Genomic DNA, 19,918 nt, shown 5'->3' with positions numbered 1-19,918 from the left:
AGAAAAAGAAAAAAAAAAATTAAGAAAATCAGTCTTCTTTGTAGAGACATAACATAATCCAGAGACTCTACAATGTATCATTCACAACATCCAGAAAACAACGTACAAGGAAACAGGGCCCATTCTCAAGAAATAAGAACAGGAATGGAGGCTGATTCTGAGTAGATGAAGATGGTGGATTAGCAGACAAAAGATTTTTTTTTTTTTTTTTTGAGACACAGTCTTGCTCTGTTGCCCAGGCTGGAGTGCAGGGGCACGATCTTGCTCACTGCAACCTCCGCCTCCCGGGTTCAGACAATTCTCCTACCTCAGCCTCCTAAGTAGCTGGGACTAAAGGTGTGTGCCACCACACCCGGTTAATTTTTTGTATTTTTAGTAGAGATGGGGTTTCACTGTGTTAGCCAGGATGATCTCAATCTCCTGACCTCATGATCCACCGGCCTTGGCCTCCCAAAGTGCTGGGATTACAGGTGTGAGCCACCATGCCTGGCGACAAAAGATTTTTAACAGCTATTATAACTATACTCAAAGGACATAAAAAAAAAAAAAGTGGAAATTCTACAATTGAAAACTTTAATATCTCATAATGGAAAGGAGATAGCAAGAGTCAGTAAGCATGAAGATGAATGAACCAAAATTGTCTAATTTGCAGAAGAGAGGAAAGAGAATATAGTTGCAGTGACCTGTGGGACCGTATCAAAAGGATACGTGCAGCTGCAATTCCAGAAGGCAAGAAGAGAGAAAATGAGCCAGGAAAAAATATTTGAAGAAATAATCAATGAAAATTCTCAAGTTTGGTGAAAGACATGAATGTACAGATTTAGGCTCAGGACACTTTTAGCAGGATAAATTCAAAGGAAATCATACCTTTCAATCATAATGCTGAAAACCAAAGATAAGGAGCAAATCTTGAAAGCACCCACATGAAAACAATAATAATATATAAGGAAGAATGATTTGAATGTGTCTTTTTCATCAGAAAAACATGGAGAACAAAAACCACTGAAACATATTTAGGTGCTAAAAGAAAAAAAGGCTCACCCCAGAATTCTATACACAGCAAAAAGATTCTTTGTACCCAGAGGCAAAATAAAGACATTTCAGAAAAACAAAAGATAAGAATTTGTTAATAGAAAACTCATATGATGGGCTGGGCGCAGTGGCTCACACCTGTAATCCCCAGCACTTTGGGAGGCCGAGGCGGGCGGATCACGAGGTCAGGAGATCGAGACCATCCTGGCTAACACGGTGAAACCCAGTCTCTACTAAAAATACAAAAAAATTAGCCGGGCATGTTGGTGGCCAGCTGTAGTCCCAGCTACTCGGGAGACTGAGGCAGAAGAATGACGTGAACCCAGAAGGCAGAGCTTGCTGTGAGCCGAGGTCGCGCCACAGATCACCCCACTGCACTCCAGCCAGGGCAACAGAGCGAGACTCCATCTCAAAAAAAGAAAACTCACAGGATGATATTAAAGGAAGTCTTGTCAGAATGAAGGGAAATGATACTGGATCTACACTTGGATCTTCAGAAAGGAATAAAAAGCACCAGAAATGGTAAATATGTGGGCCAATATAAAAACCTGTCTTTTTCTTATTACTTCTTTAAAAGACATGATTGTAGGAAAGTTGTAACACCGCCTTGTGGGGGTTTATGACACATACAGATGTAACTCATAAGACAACTGCAATATAAAGGATAGAAGAGGTGGGAAATGCACCTAAATGGTTTCAAAGTTTCTTCATTTTATATTAAGTGGTACAAAATTAATTCTAAAAAGACTGTGAGGGCCTGGCATGGTGGCTCACGCCTGTAATACCAGCACTTTGGGAGGCCAAGGCAGGAGGACTGGACTGCTGGAGCCCAGGAATTCAAGACTAGCCTGGGCAATATGGCGAAACCCTGTCTCTACAAAAATTTTCAAAAATATATAAATAAAAAGACCTGTGAGAAGTTATGAATGTATGCTGTAATTTCTACAGTAATCACTGGAAAATAATTCAGAGGTACAGCTAAAAAATAAATAGGCAAATTAAAATAAAATTCTAAAAAAATATTTAATTCATTCAAAAAGAAGGCTGAATGAAAGTAAAAAATAGAGAAACAAAAAACAGAAGGGCAAAAGAAAAATAATAAAATGACAGTAAATTCAATCACATCAATGCTTAAATTCAACATGAATGGACGAAGTACTACAGCTACAAAGCCAGAGATTGTCACAATGGATAACAAAAGTATGCAGAACATCTTAATAAAGGCATTTTAAAAACTTGACTAAAGAGCATAAAACAAAACCTGAATCAAAGGTGACACACACTATATTCACTGTAAAGACTCTAACTTAAATTGTAAAAGTATCATTCTTCTCTCAGATTAATATAAAAATTTAGTGCAATTATAATTGTAAATCCTAAAAGGAAATTTTGAGAACTTGATATAATACTAAAATTCAAACAAAGGAACAAATGTACCTAAAGTTTAAGATAATTTTGAGGGGATTAAACCAACAGGGAAGATGACTTGTTTCTCAGATATTAAAATATATCCCTAAATCATAATAATTAAAATAGTTTGACAGTGGCCCAGAAAATTCACGTAACAATGAAAAAGGATATAGCTTAACAATGTGTTTATAAACTCTGACTATCATAAGGTAACATCTCAAGTCATTGAGAAAAATAAAGTATTAGTAAATAATGTAAAATTGGCTCACTATGGAGGTTTTCATTTTATACAATGTGTAGGAATAAACTCAAAGATCGACTAATGGTCTAAATTTGACAGCTAAAACTAGAAAGCTAATAGAAAAAGTAGGTGAGTAACTTTGTGACTTTAAGGTACAGAAGAATTTATATCAGAACTAAAGATTTCAGGTTTACTCTAAACATAGTAGACTACCACAGGCAAAGTTAAAAGGCAATCAATAAAAGAGACATATATATATAAAAAGTTTGTTACCAAAAGGAATTAATATTTAAAACACTTAAGAAATTACTGCAGGCCAGGCGCGGTGGCTCACGCCTGTAATCCCAGCACTTTGGGAGGCCGAGGCGGGCGGATCACGAGGTCAGGAGATCGAGACCACAGTGAAACCCCGTCTCTACTAAAAATACAAAAAATTAGCCGGGCGCGGTGGCGGGCGCCTGTAGTCCTAGCTACTCAGGAGGCTGAGGCAGGAGAATGGCGTGAACCCGGGAGGCGGAGCTTGCAATGAGCTGAGATCGCGCCACTGCACTTCAGCCTGGGCGACAGAGCGAGACTCTGTCTCAAAAAAAAAAAAAAAAAAAAGAGAAATTACTGCAAAATAGCAGGTAAAATACAGTAAACCATATTAAAAAAAGAAAAACTGGCCAAAGGATATGGACAGAAAATTCATAAAAGGGCAAACCTGAAGCAGGGTCACCACACTGCGCAACTCTAGGGGACAATATCCATGTGAAAATAGTGCCCTGGAGGTGTGCAGTTCTCCAGGGCATGGTTTGTGCAGTGACGATGTTGACTGGCTGTCATATAAATAATGCTCAGCCTCACTAGTAATCAGGAAAATACAAATTAAAGCAAAAAGATACTACTTGGTACCTATCAGATTGATAGAATTAAAGAAACAATTAATGTGGGAAAGAGGTATAAAGCATAATATGGTACATAGAACAATGAATACAGAGGTAGGTAAATATTAATAAACGAACAGAAGGAGAACCAGAAGGCTACCTGTTAAATACAAGAGTGGGTGCCTATGTAAAGAATAAAGAATAGAAAAAGAATAGAACTGTACAGGCTACATGGAGAAAACAATGTGGGCCTTGAATAGGTCAACAATGACAATATGCCATAAACTGGAGTCTGAGTTACTCAATTTTGTATACCCAATATTAAAAGAAAGATATAACAGAAATATCAGATAATTCTAGAAAATGCAAACTAATTTATAGTGACAAAAGCAGATCAGTAGTCTCTTGAGGAGGTGGGGGGCAGGAAGAAGGAATTACAAAAAGGCATGAGGAAACTCTTGGTGGTAACTGATATGTTCATTATCTTTTTCATTTTTAAATTTTTTAAGAGATAGGGTCTTGCTCGGTAGTCCAGGCTGGAGTGCAATGGCACAACCACAGCTCATTGCAACCTCGAACTCCTGGCCTCAAGCAATCCTCCCTCCTGGGCCTCCCAAAGTGCTGGAATTATAAGCATGAGCTACCATGCCTGGCCCGTTCATTATCTTAACTGATTTCTCAGTTGTATACATGTGAAAAGTTACCAAAACACACATTTTAAACAACATAGTTCATTGAATAGCAATTATACCTCAAATAAACTGTTAAGATTACATAAAAAACACACGAGAGGCCAAGCGTGGTGGTTCATGCCTGTAATCCCAGAACACTGGGAGGCTGTGGTAGGAGGATTGCTTGAGGCCAAGAGTTTGAGACCAGCTTGGGCAACAGAGTAAGACCTTGTCTCTACAAAAAAAAAAAAAGTTTTAATTAACCAGGCACGGTGGCACACGGCTGTAGTCCCAGCTACTAGGGAAGCTGAGGTGGGAGGATCACCTGAGTCCAGGAGTTCGAGGTTTCAATGAGCTATGATTGTGCCACTGCACTGGAGCCTGAGTGACAAAGCAAGAACCTGTCTCAAACTAAACAAACAAACAAGAACTGCCAGATATTAATTTAAATAAATAATATATACCATATGACAAAACCTACAGCATCTACTAATGTACTTCTATTAGATCTAATTAAACATTCTTAATTCACCAAATAATTAGACCTTTTTACATAAATTACCTGTGTTTGTCCTCTTTGAAATAATGCTGATCCATGAAGGGTTTTAAACGTATCCACCTCACAACTTATATTCCTAAGTGAAGTCAAATCCCGACCATCACACCTATAGTGATACGGGAAATAAATACATGAAGTCATACTGGAAATCAGATAAATCACACGTGTTTATTTCTGCCAGGAAATTCTCAGTCTCAGTTGCGTATCATAATCCCCTGTGGAACTTTAAAAAATAATAGATACTTGAGCACTATCCTGAATATCACTGAATCAGAACGTCTGAAGTTGAACCTATATTACTGTGTTGTTAAAAAGCTCTATAGGTAGGCCAGGTGCGGTGGCTCACGCCTGTAAACCCAGCACTTTGGGAGGCCGAGGCAGGCAGATCACGAGGTCAGGAGATTAAGACCAACCTGGCTAACACGGTGAAACCCCGTCTCTACTAAAAATACAAAAAAGTAGCTAGGCGTGGTGGTGGGTACCTGTAGTCCCAGCTACTTGGGAGGCTGAGCGGGGAGAATGGCGTGAACCCGGGAGGTGGAGCTTGCACTGGGCCGAGATTGCGCCACCGCACTCAGCCTGGGCAACAGAGTGAGACTCTGTCTCAAAAAACAAACAAACAAAAAAATGCTCTACAGGGAATCCTGAAGTGCACTCAGGGCTGGCAAGCACTGCTTTACACACAAGGCCCAAGACAGATGGTCACATATCTATGTATCTTCTTTCTTCAATAGGTGTCCATTTATATAGCAAATATTATAATTCTTTACTGTTCACTTGAAAAAAAACAAACTTTCTTTGATCAAGTTTCTATTTTCAAGGCAACTTGCAGAGACAGTGCATACTTAAATTTCAACAAAAAAGGGTATGTTTACCTTTTGTATTCATTCAAAATAATACTTCTAAAAACTTCCTTTGCAACAACATTGAAGGATTCTATTATTTCATATGGATCGGCCTCCGGAAATTTTTCTATAGAAAAAAGACAAACCAAGACAAAGTTTTTTACTTTTTAGGAGATAGGATTTCTCTAAAGGTCATAGCATAAAATCAACTAACTACAGGAATCAACCAAGGGAGATGACTCTGAACATGTAGTCCTCAGGCAAACAAAGTAGATAAATGTTCTCAAGCAACTGTGACATATCAAGTACCAAGTACCACAATGGTGTTGTTATTGAGAACTTAATTTTCTTTTTTTTTTTTTTTGGAGACAACGTCTCACTCTGTTGCCCAGGTTGGAGTGCAATGGCGCAATCTTGGCTCACTGCAACCTCTGTCTCCGGGGTTCAAGCAATTCTCCTGCCTTAGCCTCCTGAGTAGCTGGAACTACAGGTGTGTGCCACCATATCCGGCTAATTTTTTGTATTTTATTGGAGACGGGGTATTACCATGTTGCCCAGGCTGCTCTTGTAACTCCTGAACTCAGGCAATCTGCCTGCCTCGGCCTCCCTAAGTGCTAGGATTACAGGCGTGAGCCACTGCGTCCGGCCCATCAGTTCCCTTTTCTATTATGTTACCAGAAGAATCCAGCCAACCTTTATGGAAAGGTCTGACAGTCTTTTTTTGTTTTTTTTTGAAACGGAGTTTCGCTCTTGTTGCCCATGCTAAAGTGCAATGGCATGATCTCAGCTCACCGCAACCTTCGCCTCCTGGGTTCAAGCAATTCTCCTGCCTCGGCCTCCCTAGTAGCTGGGATTACAGGCATGTGCCAACACACCCAGCTAATTTTTGTATTTTTAGTAGAGACTGGGTTTCTCCATGTTGGTCAGGCTGGCCTTCAGGCTGGGCTCAAACTCCTGACCTCAGATGATCCGCCTGCCTTAGCCTCCCAAAGTGCTGGGATTACAGGCGTGAGCCACCGCGCCTGGCCTAACTGACAGTTTTAAGAGTAGTCACCCTCACTCTTTTGCCTTTAATCTAAATCTGCAAATTGGGGAACAATTTAAAAAATATATTATAAATCCCTACAGACTGTTTTCTATCTAATATTTGTCAAATGCTTTCATGAGGCAGGCACTTTATTGGTTTTTAATACTTTTAACTTTCATAATAACTTATGAAATAAATTTTATTATTCCCATTCTACAGAAGAAAAAACTGAAGCTTAAAGGGGTGGAGTGCTGTGTAAGAGATAACCAGAGTTTAAAAAAAAAAAACATAAATAAAAAATAAAGAGGTGGAGTAAACTGCCTGAGACCACAGATAGTTAACTGATACAGCTGTGACCTGAATACAGATCTGTCAGCCTCAAAGGCTTATGGTTTTATTTCATTTTATTTTTAGCTTAGGGTTTAGATGTTAAGCTACTCTACCCTATCAATTAATTTATGCCAAGTTTTAAGTACTGTTCTCTCATGTGTATGGTTTATTAAATATAACTTCAAAGTAACCAAAACATAAGAAATGATCACAGAAAGATATATTAGTATCGTATCTTCCTCAGATAAGAATAATTTTTAATATTAGACTTTAATATCTTTTCTGCTTTAACTGAGTTGTACTTAGAAAAGAGAACAATCACTACCAAAACATTTAAAATATCCTATCAACCCAGAGGGTCGTGAAGCTATTCTACTATGTATAATACAAACAAAAAGTCATTTTTCTTTTAAAATAAGACAATATTTGCTATAAAATTTCTTTCTTAACAACTAGGATGAAATGTAGTGAGAAAGGACTAAACTTATTCAATGACAATTACAATTAATGGCCTTAATATCAATGCCAACAGCATTTTTTTTTTTTTTGAGATGGAGTCTTGCTCTATTGCCCAGGCTGGAGTGCAGTGGCGATCTCAGCTCACTACAACTTCTGCCTAACAGGTTCAAGTGATTCTTGTGCCTCAGCCTCCCGAGTAGCTGGGATTACAGGCACCTGCCACCATGCCTGCCTAATTTTTGTATTTTTGGTAGAGATGGGGTTTCACCATATTGGCCAGGCTGGTCTTGAACTCCTGACCTCAAGTGATCCACCTGGCCTCCCAAAGTGCTGGGATTACAAGCATGAGCCACCACACCTGGCCAGTTTTTTATCTTAAAATAAATATTCATGTGAAAGTATATTTGTCTATTAGAAAAATTAACAAAAACTATGTCATACTTCATTTATATTCAATTTGTGTTAGGTTGATATTATACAGTAAGATCCTTTGCTTAATAATTTCTGGAGAGCTAAATTACCTAAGTTCTGTATCCTATGATTCCACTAGGTATTAATAAGAATAGCATCAGTTAACATTTATTGAACACTTACTGTGTGCCAGGCACAGATGTAAATGATTCACTCATTTAATCCCCATAAACCAGGTATTACTAACACTGCAATTTCACAGATCAAGAACTCAATAATTTTAAAGAATATATTTGTGTTTTCAAATGACAAAATACCAGGTTACATTTCTTGTATGATAAGAATTTGATTCAGAAAAGATCAGGAACATTCACATTCAACATTTACTAGGTACCTACTCTGCATCAAATGTAGTGATAGCCACATTTATAGAAGTTAATTTAGCAGTAACCCTGTGACCTATCATTATTGCAAGTTTACTGAAAATAAAGCTGAGAAGCAATGAGAGTAACATTTATTTGAGATCTTCAACCAAAGTTTTTTTAAAAGTCTATTATTTCTTTCAACACTTTTAAAATTAAAAAATACATAGTAATAGCGGTTCTGTGCAAAGGGGACTTTCTCTTTCCCTGAAACAGCTCGGGGAGGCTTTGGAGAAGAGGTGGCATTTGAACCTTGAGTTAGAAGAAGACCATCTGCTACGAGAGAGCATTCCAGGTCTAGGGAACAGCAGCTGTAAAGTTCAAAGTCCTTTGAACTCTTCTTTTCCTACGGATGTGATGCCTTTCCTCTTTGATCTTTAATCCCAAGAAGCAAGAGTCAAGCCATGCCTTATTAAAGCTGCCCTCAGCAAAAAAACAAAATAAAATAAAATGAAATTTACCTTTTAGTTGTTCCTCTGTATCTAATCTTATTTTGTTAATAGCTTCATCTCTGGAAACCTAAAAGAAAGTTGAGGTTCAGTTATTACATATACATGACATTTAACATTTCTATTTTCTAATTATTATACAATGAACACATTGTGAATTACTCAGATTTATCTAACTATAATATTCTTTAAAACACTGGAATTGGTTATTGATTTATGACAAATATTACCTGTTAATTCATTCAAATACATTTGTGCACTCCCCTAAAACTTATACTAAAAAGAAAAGAACTTTGGGTGGCCAAAGTGGGCAGATCACTTGAGGCCAGGAGTTCGAGACCAGCCTGGCCAACATGGTGAAACCTCGTCTCTACTAAAAATACAGAAGATAGCTGGGTGTGGTGGCGTGCACCTGCAATCCCAGCTACTTGGGAGGCTGAGGCAGAAGAATCGCTGGAAGGCGAAAGTTGCAGTGAGCTGAGATCACACCACTGCACTCCAGCCTGGGAGATAGAGAGAGACTGTCTCAAACACAAAACAAAACAAAAGAATGGAGAAACAATTAGACTTTTGTTAGCTTTTTGTTTAGAGATTTTTAATAAAAATAGGACTAACATTCATAAAATTACATGAGTTATGACAGAAATGTATTCCTAGGGCAATTATAGAAGACACAACTCGGGTATACCTACTTTTTCATGTTCGTAATCTGTAAAAACTGCATAGAGTCTCTCCATAGCGAGTCTATTTAAGCACAAAATAAATGTTAGCATATTAATATTTGGAAACATGAGGCAGTTTCTATTATAAACAAAACTGAAATATTTAATAATCAGCTAAAACTTTAATAAATACTTCAGAAAGAATTAAAAATTTATATTGCTATTTATCATTGCTAATCTGTTTACTATTTACGGCACAGAACCCAAATTTCTTTCTCTCACCCTCTCAGGGGAAACCACATGTGGTATCCTGTTCTCTTCTTTTTAATTGTTCAATTAATTTCACCTTTCACATACTCTTTTTAACCTCTTCCTTCCTTCATTCTACCCATTTTGGCTCAATTATCACAGGAAACTCTTTTGCTAGGAAGAGTTAATTTAATTTCTGACTGATGGCTGTGCAACTGACATTAAGGGAAAGTTTTAACCTTTTCAATTTTTTCAAATAAAATAATTTATCAGTGATTCATTTACATTTACTGAGTGTCTGCCTAATGTTCTAAGCACTGGGCATGTAACAGTGATTACATCTGATTTCTCTTTGAGAATTCCAACAGCTTCCTTAGATATTCAAGTATCTTATTTATTTTCTTTTTCCCAGACATGGAGAGATGTGGTGATCACCTGAATCTTGACCAACAAATACCCTCTTTCGTTTGAGATTCAAAGTTAGGCCTTACAAGTGTGATGTGGGCTTATCCTTTTTAAGGGAGTAAACAGATATATGAGAATGACTCTTAAAACAGAAAAGTGCTATTTACGAAGTAATGGATGGGCAGTGCTTCCATGGGAAGTTTCTCTCCCACGAGGAAATTAAATCTGATGACAATTTCATATTTTCATTTGCACAGATGTTCTTACTTATGAGTATGTTTCACAATCTCTGGCAAAGGGGTAAATAACTTCTGAGGCGTCCTCTTGGTAACACCAATTTCTTTTACCAGCTGCTGAATGCCCTGAATTATTTGCTGGGTATATTTCACTCCCACTTTGATAGCATGGCAAAAGTCCTGCTGTAAAATGTTCTCTGCAGAGGCTTCCAACATGACTATTTAAAGGAAAAAGAAAAAAAAAATGACTGCCATCAAAGTTCTTAGTAATATAACAGTTTCAAATACCATGACATGACATAAATATTGTGGATCAATTTTACTTCTTAGTGATAGATCCACCTTGATTTCTTTCCTCAGAATCAACATACTTCCAAAATGTAAGCAGCAGTAAATGAATAAAGACACCTTGATATTCGTATTTAGGTTTATATTCTCCTTAAGTTTAAGGAGGGATTTCCCATAAAAAATGAAACAGAAGAAAAAAAATAAATTATGTATATATTTAAAAAATAAGATATTGAGCTATGTCACATAAGATAAAAATTAAATCTTTTAAAGTATACAAGTGCTTTTGTTTTTAATACTTTTTTTTTTTTTTTGAAACGGGGTCTTGCTCTGTCGCCCAGGATGGAGTGCAGTGGCGTGATCTCGGCTCACTGCCAGCTCTGCCTCCCGGATTCATGCCATTCTCCTGCCTCAGCCTCCCGAGTAGCTGGGACTACAGGTGCCCGTGACCACGCCCAGCTAATTTTTTGTATTTTTAGTTAGAGATGGGGTTTCACCACATTAGCCAGGATGGTCTCGATCTCCTGACCTTGTGAACCACCCGCCTCGGCCTCCCAAAGTGCTGGGATTACAGGCGTGAGCCACCGCGCCTGGCAATACATATTTTAAATAAAATGTAAAAATATGCAACACAATAGGAATCTAATAAATATTTCCTGTTTAATAATTAATTGTCACATCGTCTAATTCTTGCACAGATGGGGAAATCTTTGCAGTGATCGTGTTTCAAGTAAGCCAACTAAAGGACTGTAATGACCATCATAAACAGATAGCTTTTATAACAATTAAACTCCTGTGTAATGCAGGTAAAAGTTAGGCTTCTAAAATCTACTATTCAGTTTCAGTTTTGCATTCCAGGAGGCTGACTAGCCTCCTACCTACTTGTGTGTCAGTTCTGGTGTCTCTCAACTTGTACAAAGTCAAAGATCAGGCAAATGCATAGTTATCAACATATTTTATATATTTAACCACATCTTGTTGTCATTAAGATTTATTATCTAACTCATTACTTCTAAGGTTTCTAGGTTCAATTTATAATAGAATGAATGCCTCCACCCTCTCAATGTGCTTTATATGTTGGAATTCCATCAGCCAACGGAAGTAGACTCATGAAAGGAGCTAATATTTGTGTTATCAGAATCATGGAAGAATAGGAGAAAGAGGTCAGGGCTAAAAAAGTACTAGAAAAAATAATTGCTGAAAACTCCCCAAATTTGACAGACACAAACCTACAGATTCAAAGTAAACTCTCAACTGGGTAATCCTCAAAAAAGCCAAGCCAAGAAACATCATAATCAGACTTCTGAAAAAAAAAGACGAAAACTTGAAACCAGCCAGAGAAAAATGACACCTTACCTCTAGGGGAAAAGCAATTCAAATAATAGCAGATTTACCATCAGAAACCATGCAGGCCAAAAGGAAGTGGCACGGTATTTTTCAGGTGCTGAAAGAAAAGAACTGTCAACCCAGAATCCTACACCCAGTGAAAATACTAAGGAAGGAAGGGGAAGTCAAGACTCTCAAATAAAGGAGAAATAAAAAAATTTGTTGCCAAACAGAAATGAAAAAATAAGAGAAGAAATCGTGGACTGTTAGAAAGGAAAGAAAATCAGTATGCAAACTAAGAATAAACATAGAGGTTGGGCATGGTGGCTCACACCTGTAATCCCAGCACTTTGGGAGGCTAAGGTGGGCAGATCACCTGAGGTCAGGAGCTCGAGACCAGCATGGCCAACATAGTGAAACTCTGTCTGTACTAAAAATACAAAAAAAATTAGCCAGGCGTGGTGGTGGGTGCTTGTAATCCCAGATACTCAGGAGGCTGAGGCATGAGAATCGTTTGAACACAGGAGGTACAGGTTGCAGTGAGCCGAGATCACACCACTGCACTCTAGCCTGGGCGACAGAACAAGGCTCCATCTCAAAATAAATAAATAAATAAATAAGAGAGAAAAAGAGTAAATACAGAGCAATAAGTTTTTCTTTCCCTCTTGAGTTTTCTAAATTATGTTGACATTTGAAGTAAAAGCAAAAATTTTTAACGCTGCCTGACATGGTTCTAACCGTAGAAGAAAATGAAAACAATTGCATTCCAAATGGGAGAGGGTAAAGGGAAATAAGGTTTCCATATTTTGCACCAGGCCTGAAGAAATTTCCTATGATAACATGATACTAAGATGGCTATATTCTTTTTCTCATCTGTATTTCCAGGATATCCTCTCACTTTGACAGAATTAAACAGGAGATTTTTAAAAATTCATTTAATGGGTATAAATTATATCTCAATAAATTACTTTTAAAAATAAAATATGTGGCCAGGTATGATGGCTCACACCTATTGTCCCAGTACTTTGGGAGGCCAAGGTGGGAGGATTATTTGAGGCCAGGAGTCTGCGATCAGGCTTAGCAACACAGCAAAGTCCTGTCCTAAAAAAATAACAACTAGAAGATAAAAAACTCAGCTGTGGTGGTGTGCCTGTAATCCTAGCTATTTTTCTAGAGGCTGAGGCAGGATGATCGCTTGAGCCCAGCAGTTTGAGGGTACAGTGACCCATGATTATGCCACTATACTCATACTCTAGTCTGGACAACAGAGTGAGAATAGTTGAGAATCAGATTAAAAAATATATATATATATGGCTAGACATGGGGCTCATGCTTGTAATTACAGTGCCAAGACAGGAGGATTACTTGAGGCCAGAAGAATAGCCTGGGCAATATAGTGAGATGCTATATCCAATAAAAATAATGATAAAATTTAAAAAAAAAGAATATGACAAAGAAAAATGGGGCTGGGCACGGTGGCTCACGCCTGTAATCCCAGCACTTTGGGAGGCCAAGACGGGCGGATCACGAGGTCAGGAGATCGAGACCATCCTGGCTAACATGGTGAAATCCCGTCTCTACTAAAAAACACAAAAAACTAGCCGGGTGAGGTGGCGGGCGCCTGTAGTCCCAGCTACTCGGGAGGCTGAGGTAGGAGAATGGTGTAAACCCGGGAGGCAGAGCTTGCAGTGAGCCGACATCGCGCCACTGCACTCCAGCCTGGGCAACAGAGCGAGACTCTCAAAAAAAAAAAAAAGAAAAGAAAAATGGATACCTCCCCTCAAAATATATTTTGTTTTCACTCATTAAACTTTAATGCAATTCCTTTTAAAAAATATTTTATAAGAAAATTCCTTTAGCCAGGTGTGGTGACATGGGCCTGGATTCCCAGCTACTCAGGAGGCTGAGGACAGAGGATCGTTTGAACCCGAGAGTTTGAGGCTGTAGTGACACATAATCACACCATTTCATTACAGCTTGGAGACAGAGTGAGACTCTGTCTAAAAAAAAAAAAAAGAAAGAAAGAAAGGAAGGAAGGAAGGAAGGAAGGAAGGAAGGAAGGAAGGAAGGAAGAACACTCCTTACAGTTGAGTCTATAGAGCTGTGCTGTCCAATATGGTAACTACTAGCCACATATGCCTATTTGCATTTAAATGACTTAAAATTAGACAAAATTAAAATTTTGGTTCCTCAGTTACTCTAGCCACATCTGAAGTGCTAAGTAGCCACATGATCAGATATAAAACATTCCCTTCACTGCAGAGAGTTCTACTGGACAACACTGCCACGGATGCTAAAAAATTAAACATAAAAGCTTGTCAAAATGATTGCTATAGGCCTGGCATGGTAGCTCACGCCTGTAATTCCAGTACTTTGGGAGGCCGAGGCAGGTGGATCACCTGAGGTCAGGAGTTTGAGACCAGCCTGGCCAACAGGTGAAACTCTATCTCTACTAAAAATAAAAAATTAGCCAGGTGTGGTGGCACGCGCCTGTAGTCTCAGCTACTTGTGAGGCCAAGGCAAGAGAATCACTTGAACCCAGAGGTGGAGGTTGCAGTGAGCCCAGATCGCACCACAGCACTCCAGCCTGGGCAACAGAGTAAGACTCCATCTCAACTAAAAACAAAACGAAAACAAAGATTGCTATAAACTGTCAACCATTTTAGCAGTTGAAGATGCAGTTTTGAGATTAGCTGAAGCTATAAATTCTAGACACAAAATCTTTTCTAAAAACATGTTATTGGTATACTTTTTCCTGACTTATATCTTCTCACACACAGAAATATTAGTGATATTAAATATACCAGTTGAAAACAAGCATCTAAATGGCACTGTTCAGAATGTTGGTGTTGAAGTAATCCAGCAGCTGACAGCATGGAGTAATTATTCTTGCCCTATAAGATTATACTTTAAAGATCTGGATGACTGCCCAGGAGTGGTGGCTCAAGTCTGCAATCCCAGCACTTTGGGAGGCCAAGGTGGGTAGATCACCTGAGGTCAGGAGTTCAAGACCAGCCTGGCAAACATGGTGAAACCCTGTCTCAGGCCGGGCGCGGTGGCTCAAGCCTGTAATCCCAGCACTTTGGGAGGCCAAGACGGGCGGATCACGAGGTCGGGAGATCGAGACCATCCTGGCTAACACGGTGAAACCCCGTCTCTACTAAAAAAATACAAAAAACTAGCCGGGCGCGGTGGCGGGCGCCTGTAATCCCAGCTACTCAGGAGGCTGGGTCAAAAGAATCAATCACTTGAACCTGGGAGGCGGAGGTTGCACTGAGCCGAGATCGTGCCACTGCACTCCAGCCTGGGCAACCGAGAGAGACTTGGTTTCCAAAAAAAAAAAAAAAAAAAAAAAAAAAAAAAAAAAACATTTGGACGACTAAATATTTTATTTTATTTCATTTATTTTTTTTTTTTTTGAGGCGGAGTCTTCACTCTGTCGCCCAGGCTGGAGTGCAGTGGCACCATCTCGGCTCACTGCAAGCTCCGCCTCCCGGGTTCGCGCCATTCTCCTGCCTCAGCCTCCGGAGTAGCTGGGACTACAGGCGCCCGCCACCGCGCCCGGCTAATTTTTTGTATTTTAGTAGAGACAGGGTTTCACCGGGTTAGCCAGGATGGTCTCGATCTCCTGACCTCGTGATCCGCCCGCCTCGGCCTCCCAAAGTGCAGGGATTACAGGCGTGAGCCACCGCGCCCGGCCGACTAAATATTTTAATAACGAAATAGTAGCAATTACTTTTTTGTATTTTTGTATCACAAAAGTTCCATGATGGTGGTATTTCACTTGGACCCGATGTTAACTTTAACAGGTAAACAAGGGGTTAAAATGCATATTTGATGCATCTTTATGAATGCAGAGAGCTGGTTAAATAGCTGCATGGAAATAGTGATACAAAAGTCATAAACTGGAGGCTGGTAATTCCTAAAAACCATCTCCTTACAGGTTGGTTCTGAATTACTCTCAGTCTCCCTCTACCCAAGACTACTCTCTGAAATTTATGCAGTCTCTAGAGTCTCATTCTTCCCTCCTGAGAGCAACAGGTGAGAAGAGCCAGCTGGAAGTCTGCCTATGGGGTTTCTATGGCATGCCATATGTGCAGCAAAGATTCCTTGGTTCTGCTGGGTGCAGTGGCTCATGCCTGTAATCCTAGCACTTTTGGAGGCCGAAGCAGGTGGATCGCTTGAGGCCAGAAATTCAAGACCAGCCTAGCCAACATGGCAAAATCCCGTCTCTACTAAAAATACAAAAATTAGCTGGGCGTGGCGGCGCATGCCTATAATACCAGCTACTTGGGAGATTGGGCAGGAGAATCAATTGAACTTGGGAGGCAGAGGTTGCAGTGAGCTGAGACTGCACTGCTGCACTCCTCTACCCTGGGAGACAGAGCGAGACTCGGTCTCAAAAAAAAAAAAAAAAAAAAAATTGTGAATTAGTCCATTCCTCTAATGTCTACTTACAATTAGAAGAGTTCAAACTCTAAGGCAGATAGCGGCTATATGACCAATTAGCAACAGGTTTATTTCCGTGTCTTAATGATAACAGCAAGTATTAACTGTATGCTTATTAGGTACCAGTAACATGCTGGGCACTTTGCAAACCTTGACTCCTATCTTCATAACTACCCTCCCTGTAAAGTAACCAGACTAGTTTACTAATAGAGAATAAACGAACACTGTAACTTTCAGCAAAAAATTCAGATGCAGATGAACAGGAAACCAATACTTTGCTCAAGGCTCCGAGATGCTCAAACATGAAGTAGACATCATCTATTATTCACAGCTTCCTCATTCTTTGGAATATCCTCTCTACATTTTGACAGTTGCCCACAGTACGAATCCTACCTTCCGGAGGCAGAATACAAAAATCATTTCCTTGCCTTCCTTGCAGTCGAGGGTATAGTCATGTGCCACAGTTCTGCTCAATGAGATGTAAGTAGAAACTGCTGTGTGGGGATTTCTGGGAAAGCTGCTTAAAACGCAGGTTGACTCACTCAACTGCCACACACCTTTTTGCTATTCCCTTCTTTTTTCTTCCTCCTGCCTATAAGTCAGATACGTTGGCCAGAGCTCTTCATGCCAGTTCATAAGCATGAAGATGAGGCCACATCTTGAGGATAACAGAGGAGAAAGCTAAAAGGAATCTAGATTTCTTAAGATGTCATGGAACCACTATCACTGTCTTAGATTTACCACCTCTGAATTTCTTTTACCTGAGAGAAATACAACGTTTCCATCCTGTTTAAGTCTTATTTTGTTCGACAACACAACCCCCAACTAATACATGGGGATTTTTCTTTCTTATAGAACCTAGTTTTAACTTTATCACTGGCTAACATACCAGAAGCAGAAGCTGGAAATGAGATGTTTCACATATTACTTGTACAAAAAAGCAGTAATAGTTGAATAGTTTGTTTCATCAAAATGTTCCCACATCAGAACACTGTCAAAAAGTCCCACACATCAAATATCACATGGTAGAATAAACCAACAATAAAAGCCCTTAAATAATTTGTCCAAGATCACACGATTATAGTGGCAGAGACAGGTTTCAAATCCAGGTCATTCTGACTGCTAAAGTCCATTTTCCTTCCACAGAACAAGGACTTGATTTTCATTCATGCAAGTATGGCATTTCTGTTACAAGGAGGATGTGAAAATGGCCCATGGTCAATGCATTTCTTCTATTTTATTACTCGTTTTCCACCTAGTAGAAATGGGTCACTTCTCAAGAGGATACCAAGCAGACTTAGAAATAGCTAAATTATAATATTTAAACTAATAAAATGGTTACTACCAGACTTAGAACTTCTATTTTTAAACTAAGTTATTTAGACTAATAACTTATTAGTCTAAACATAATTACTGAAATTGGCCGGGCGCGGTGGCTCAAGCCTGTAATCCCAGCACTCTGGGAGGCCAAGACAGGCGGATCACGAGGTCAGGAGATCGAGACCATCCTGGCTAACACGGTGAAACCCCATCTCTACTAAAAAAGATACAAAAAACTAGCCAGGCGAGGTGGCGGGCGTCTGTAGTCCCAGCTACCTGGGAGGCTGAGGCAGGAGAATGGCGTAAACCCAGGAGGCGGAGCTTGCAGTGAGCTGAGATCTGTCCACTGCACTCCAGCCTGGGCGACAGAGCGAGACTCCGTCTCAAAAAAAAATAAATAAAAATAGAAATTATTCTTAGACAAAATATTAGCCTAAAAATAATTACTGAAATGGTCTTGGTAAATACTTCTGTATATTTTAAATAAAATTGAGTAAAATCCTGTAATTTTAGGTATCATTTGATATGAAGCAAGAGCACTACAAAAATAGGACAGAGATAAAACATAACCAAAATTTTTATGGCTACCGACAAAACATACACACAAAGAGTTTAAATTTAGTTTAAGAAGAAAGAACTTGTCAGTAAAATCCAGAACAAATGAGGTATTTAAACAACTTACCAATCTGACTTTTAGGTGCCCCAGCAACCACTAAATTTAAAGTACTGGAAGACATTTCTTTTCTTGTTGGGTTAACAACATATTCTCCATCAATCATTCCTATTCGTACTGCCCCTAAAATGTATTAGAACATTGGCAACTGTTTAATGGAAATTCCCAGTTTTCAAGACATTATTCCAGTGATGGCTTCAACCCCATCTTTGATTGTGACCACAGAATAAAATCCATGTTTCTAACACGGTATTTAAGACCCACAGAACATCCTACCCCACCCTACCTTCTGGCCTCATGGACTACTCTGAATTGGTCAAATATACCACTTCTTCCACACCTCTGGGATTATGCTTATGTTTGTCCCCTGGTCTAGAGAGTATTCTCCCTAAGGCAAATGCTTAACACCAGACCCTACTAAGGTTCAGCTTACACAATGACTACTCTGAGGAGCCCTCCTTGACAACTTGACCACACAAAATCAAACCTGCTCTTCTCTATCATATTCTTAGCACTTTAACTATGTTTTTATAATACCACTGATTATAAATAATTATCTGTCTTCTTTATGCTGAAAGCAGTAACTGCATCTTTCATTGTTGTATTGCTAGGGCCTGGTCTGCCTAGGACACTTGATAATTATTTACTCAATGAGCCATTTTTATATTGCATGATTATAACTTGTAACAGCCATAAGTTACATTAATTTTATCCTGAAGGAGTATATACTCTGATAATTTCCCAGTTAAAAAAAAAAAGAAAAAAGAAGTCCTCTAACGGAAAGAGGCAATTATGAAGTCAAAATATCTAGGGACATAAAATCCATAACACCATAACATACTGCTATTAGAAACAGAACCCACGACAAGGATGAAAATATCTGAAAGACCTGAAAGGAGACTTAGAATGTCATCTAGTTCAATTCATGGTCGCTACTACTTACTGAAAAAAAATATACATATGATTTCTTATTTTTAAATCCTAACTTACCAACAGGTCCATTCCAAGGAATATCTGATAATGACAGGGCCACGGAAGCTTAAAAATGGAGAAAAATAAGGGCTGAAATTAAAATTTCATTGCTTTAAAAAAAATCAACACTGATAACTTTTCATCTCTACTTTTATACTTACCGCCATTAATTGCTAGGACATCAGGCTCATTAACACCATCTACTGCTAACAGATTACACAGAACCTGGTAAAAGGGAAAAAATTTGAATCACTTAAAATAATCTGTTTGATTTGGAAGGGTTATCATTTAGGTTAACATCCTGGCCTAAAATACAAGAGCACTATATGGCTAAAAGCAGGGGCTTTGTAGCCAAACCTCTTAATTTTGGCTATCATTTAACTAAATGCTTGACATTGGATAAATTACTTAAATTAAACCCGAAAAGCTTTCTCATCTTTGAAAGGGAAAAATAGGCCAGGCGTGGTGGCTCACGCCTGTAATCTCAGCACTTTGGGAGGCTGAGGAGGGCAGATCACCTGAGGTCAGGAGTTTGAGACTAGTCTGATCAAAATGGTGAAACCCTGTTGCTACTAAAAAGACAAAAATTAGCCAGGTGTAGCGGCCAGTGCCTGTA

General features: G+C 39.0%; 1 protein-coding gene across 3 annotated transcripts in view; it reads right to left on the bottom strand.

Annotated features, from left to right (window-relative positions):
- The window catches only part of PNPT1 (polyribonucleotide nucleotidyltransferase 1), a 58,059-nt gene that overhangs the window by 25,470 nt on the left and 12,671 nt on the right, over positions 1-19,918 (bottom strand). For all 3 annotated transcript variants that reach the window (XM_050754629.1, XM_050754631.1, XM_050754632.1), the window contains 8 exons: positions 19,464-19,527; positions 19,321-19,368; positions 18,340-18,453; positions 10,306-10,492; positions 9,415-9,466; positions 8,735-8,792; positions 5,655-5,751; positions 4,783-4,885 (listed from right to left, as the gene is read on the bottom strand). In XM_050754629.1, the coding sequence (XP_050610586.1) occupies positions 4,783-4,885; positions 5,655-5,751; positions 8,735-8,792; positions 9,415-9,466; positions 10,306-10,492; positions 18,340-18,453; positions 19,321-19,368; positions 19,464-19,527 (723 nt within the window). The remainder of the gene's footprint in view (positions 1-4,782; positions 4,886-5,654; positions 5,752-8,734; positions 8,793-9,414; positions 9,467-10,305; positions 10,493-18,339; positions 18,454-19,320; positions 19,369-19,463; positions 19,528-19,918) is intronic.

The sequence above is a fragment of the Macaca thibetana genome, chromosome 13 (genome assembly GCF_024542745.1).
Source record: "Macaca thibetana thibetana isolate TM-01 chromosome 13, ASM2454274v1, whole genome shotgun sequence".
Lineage (NCBI taxonomy): Eukaryota > Metazoa > Chordata > Mammalia > Primates > Cercopithecidae > Macaca > Macaca thibetana.
The sequence above is the reverse complement of the archived record's forward strand: the minus strand, read 5'-3'. Positions and strand labels throughout refer to the sequence as shown.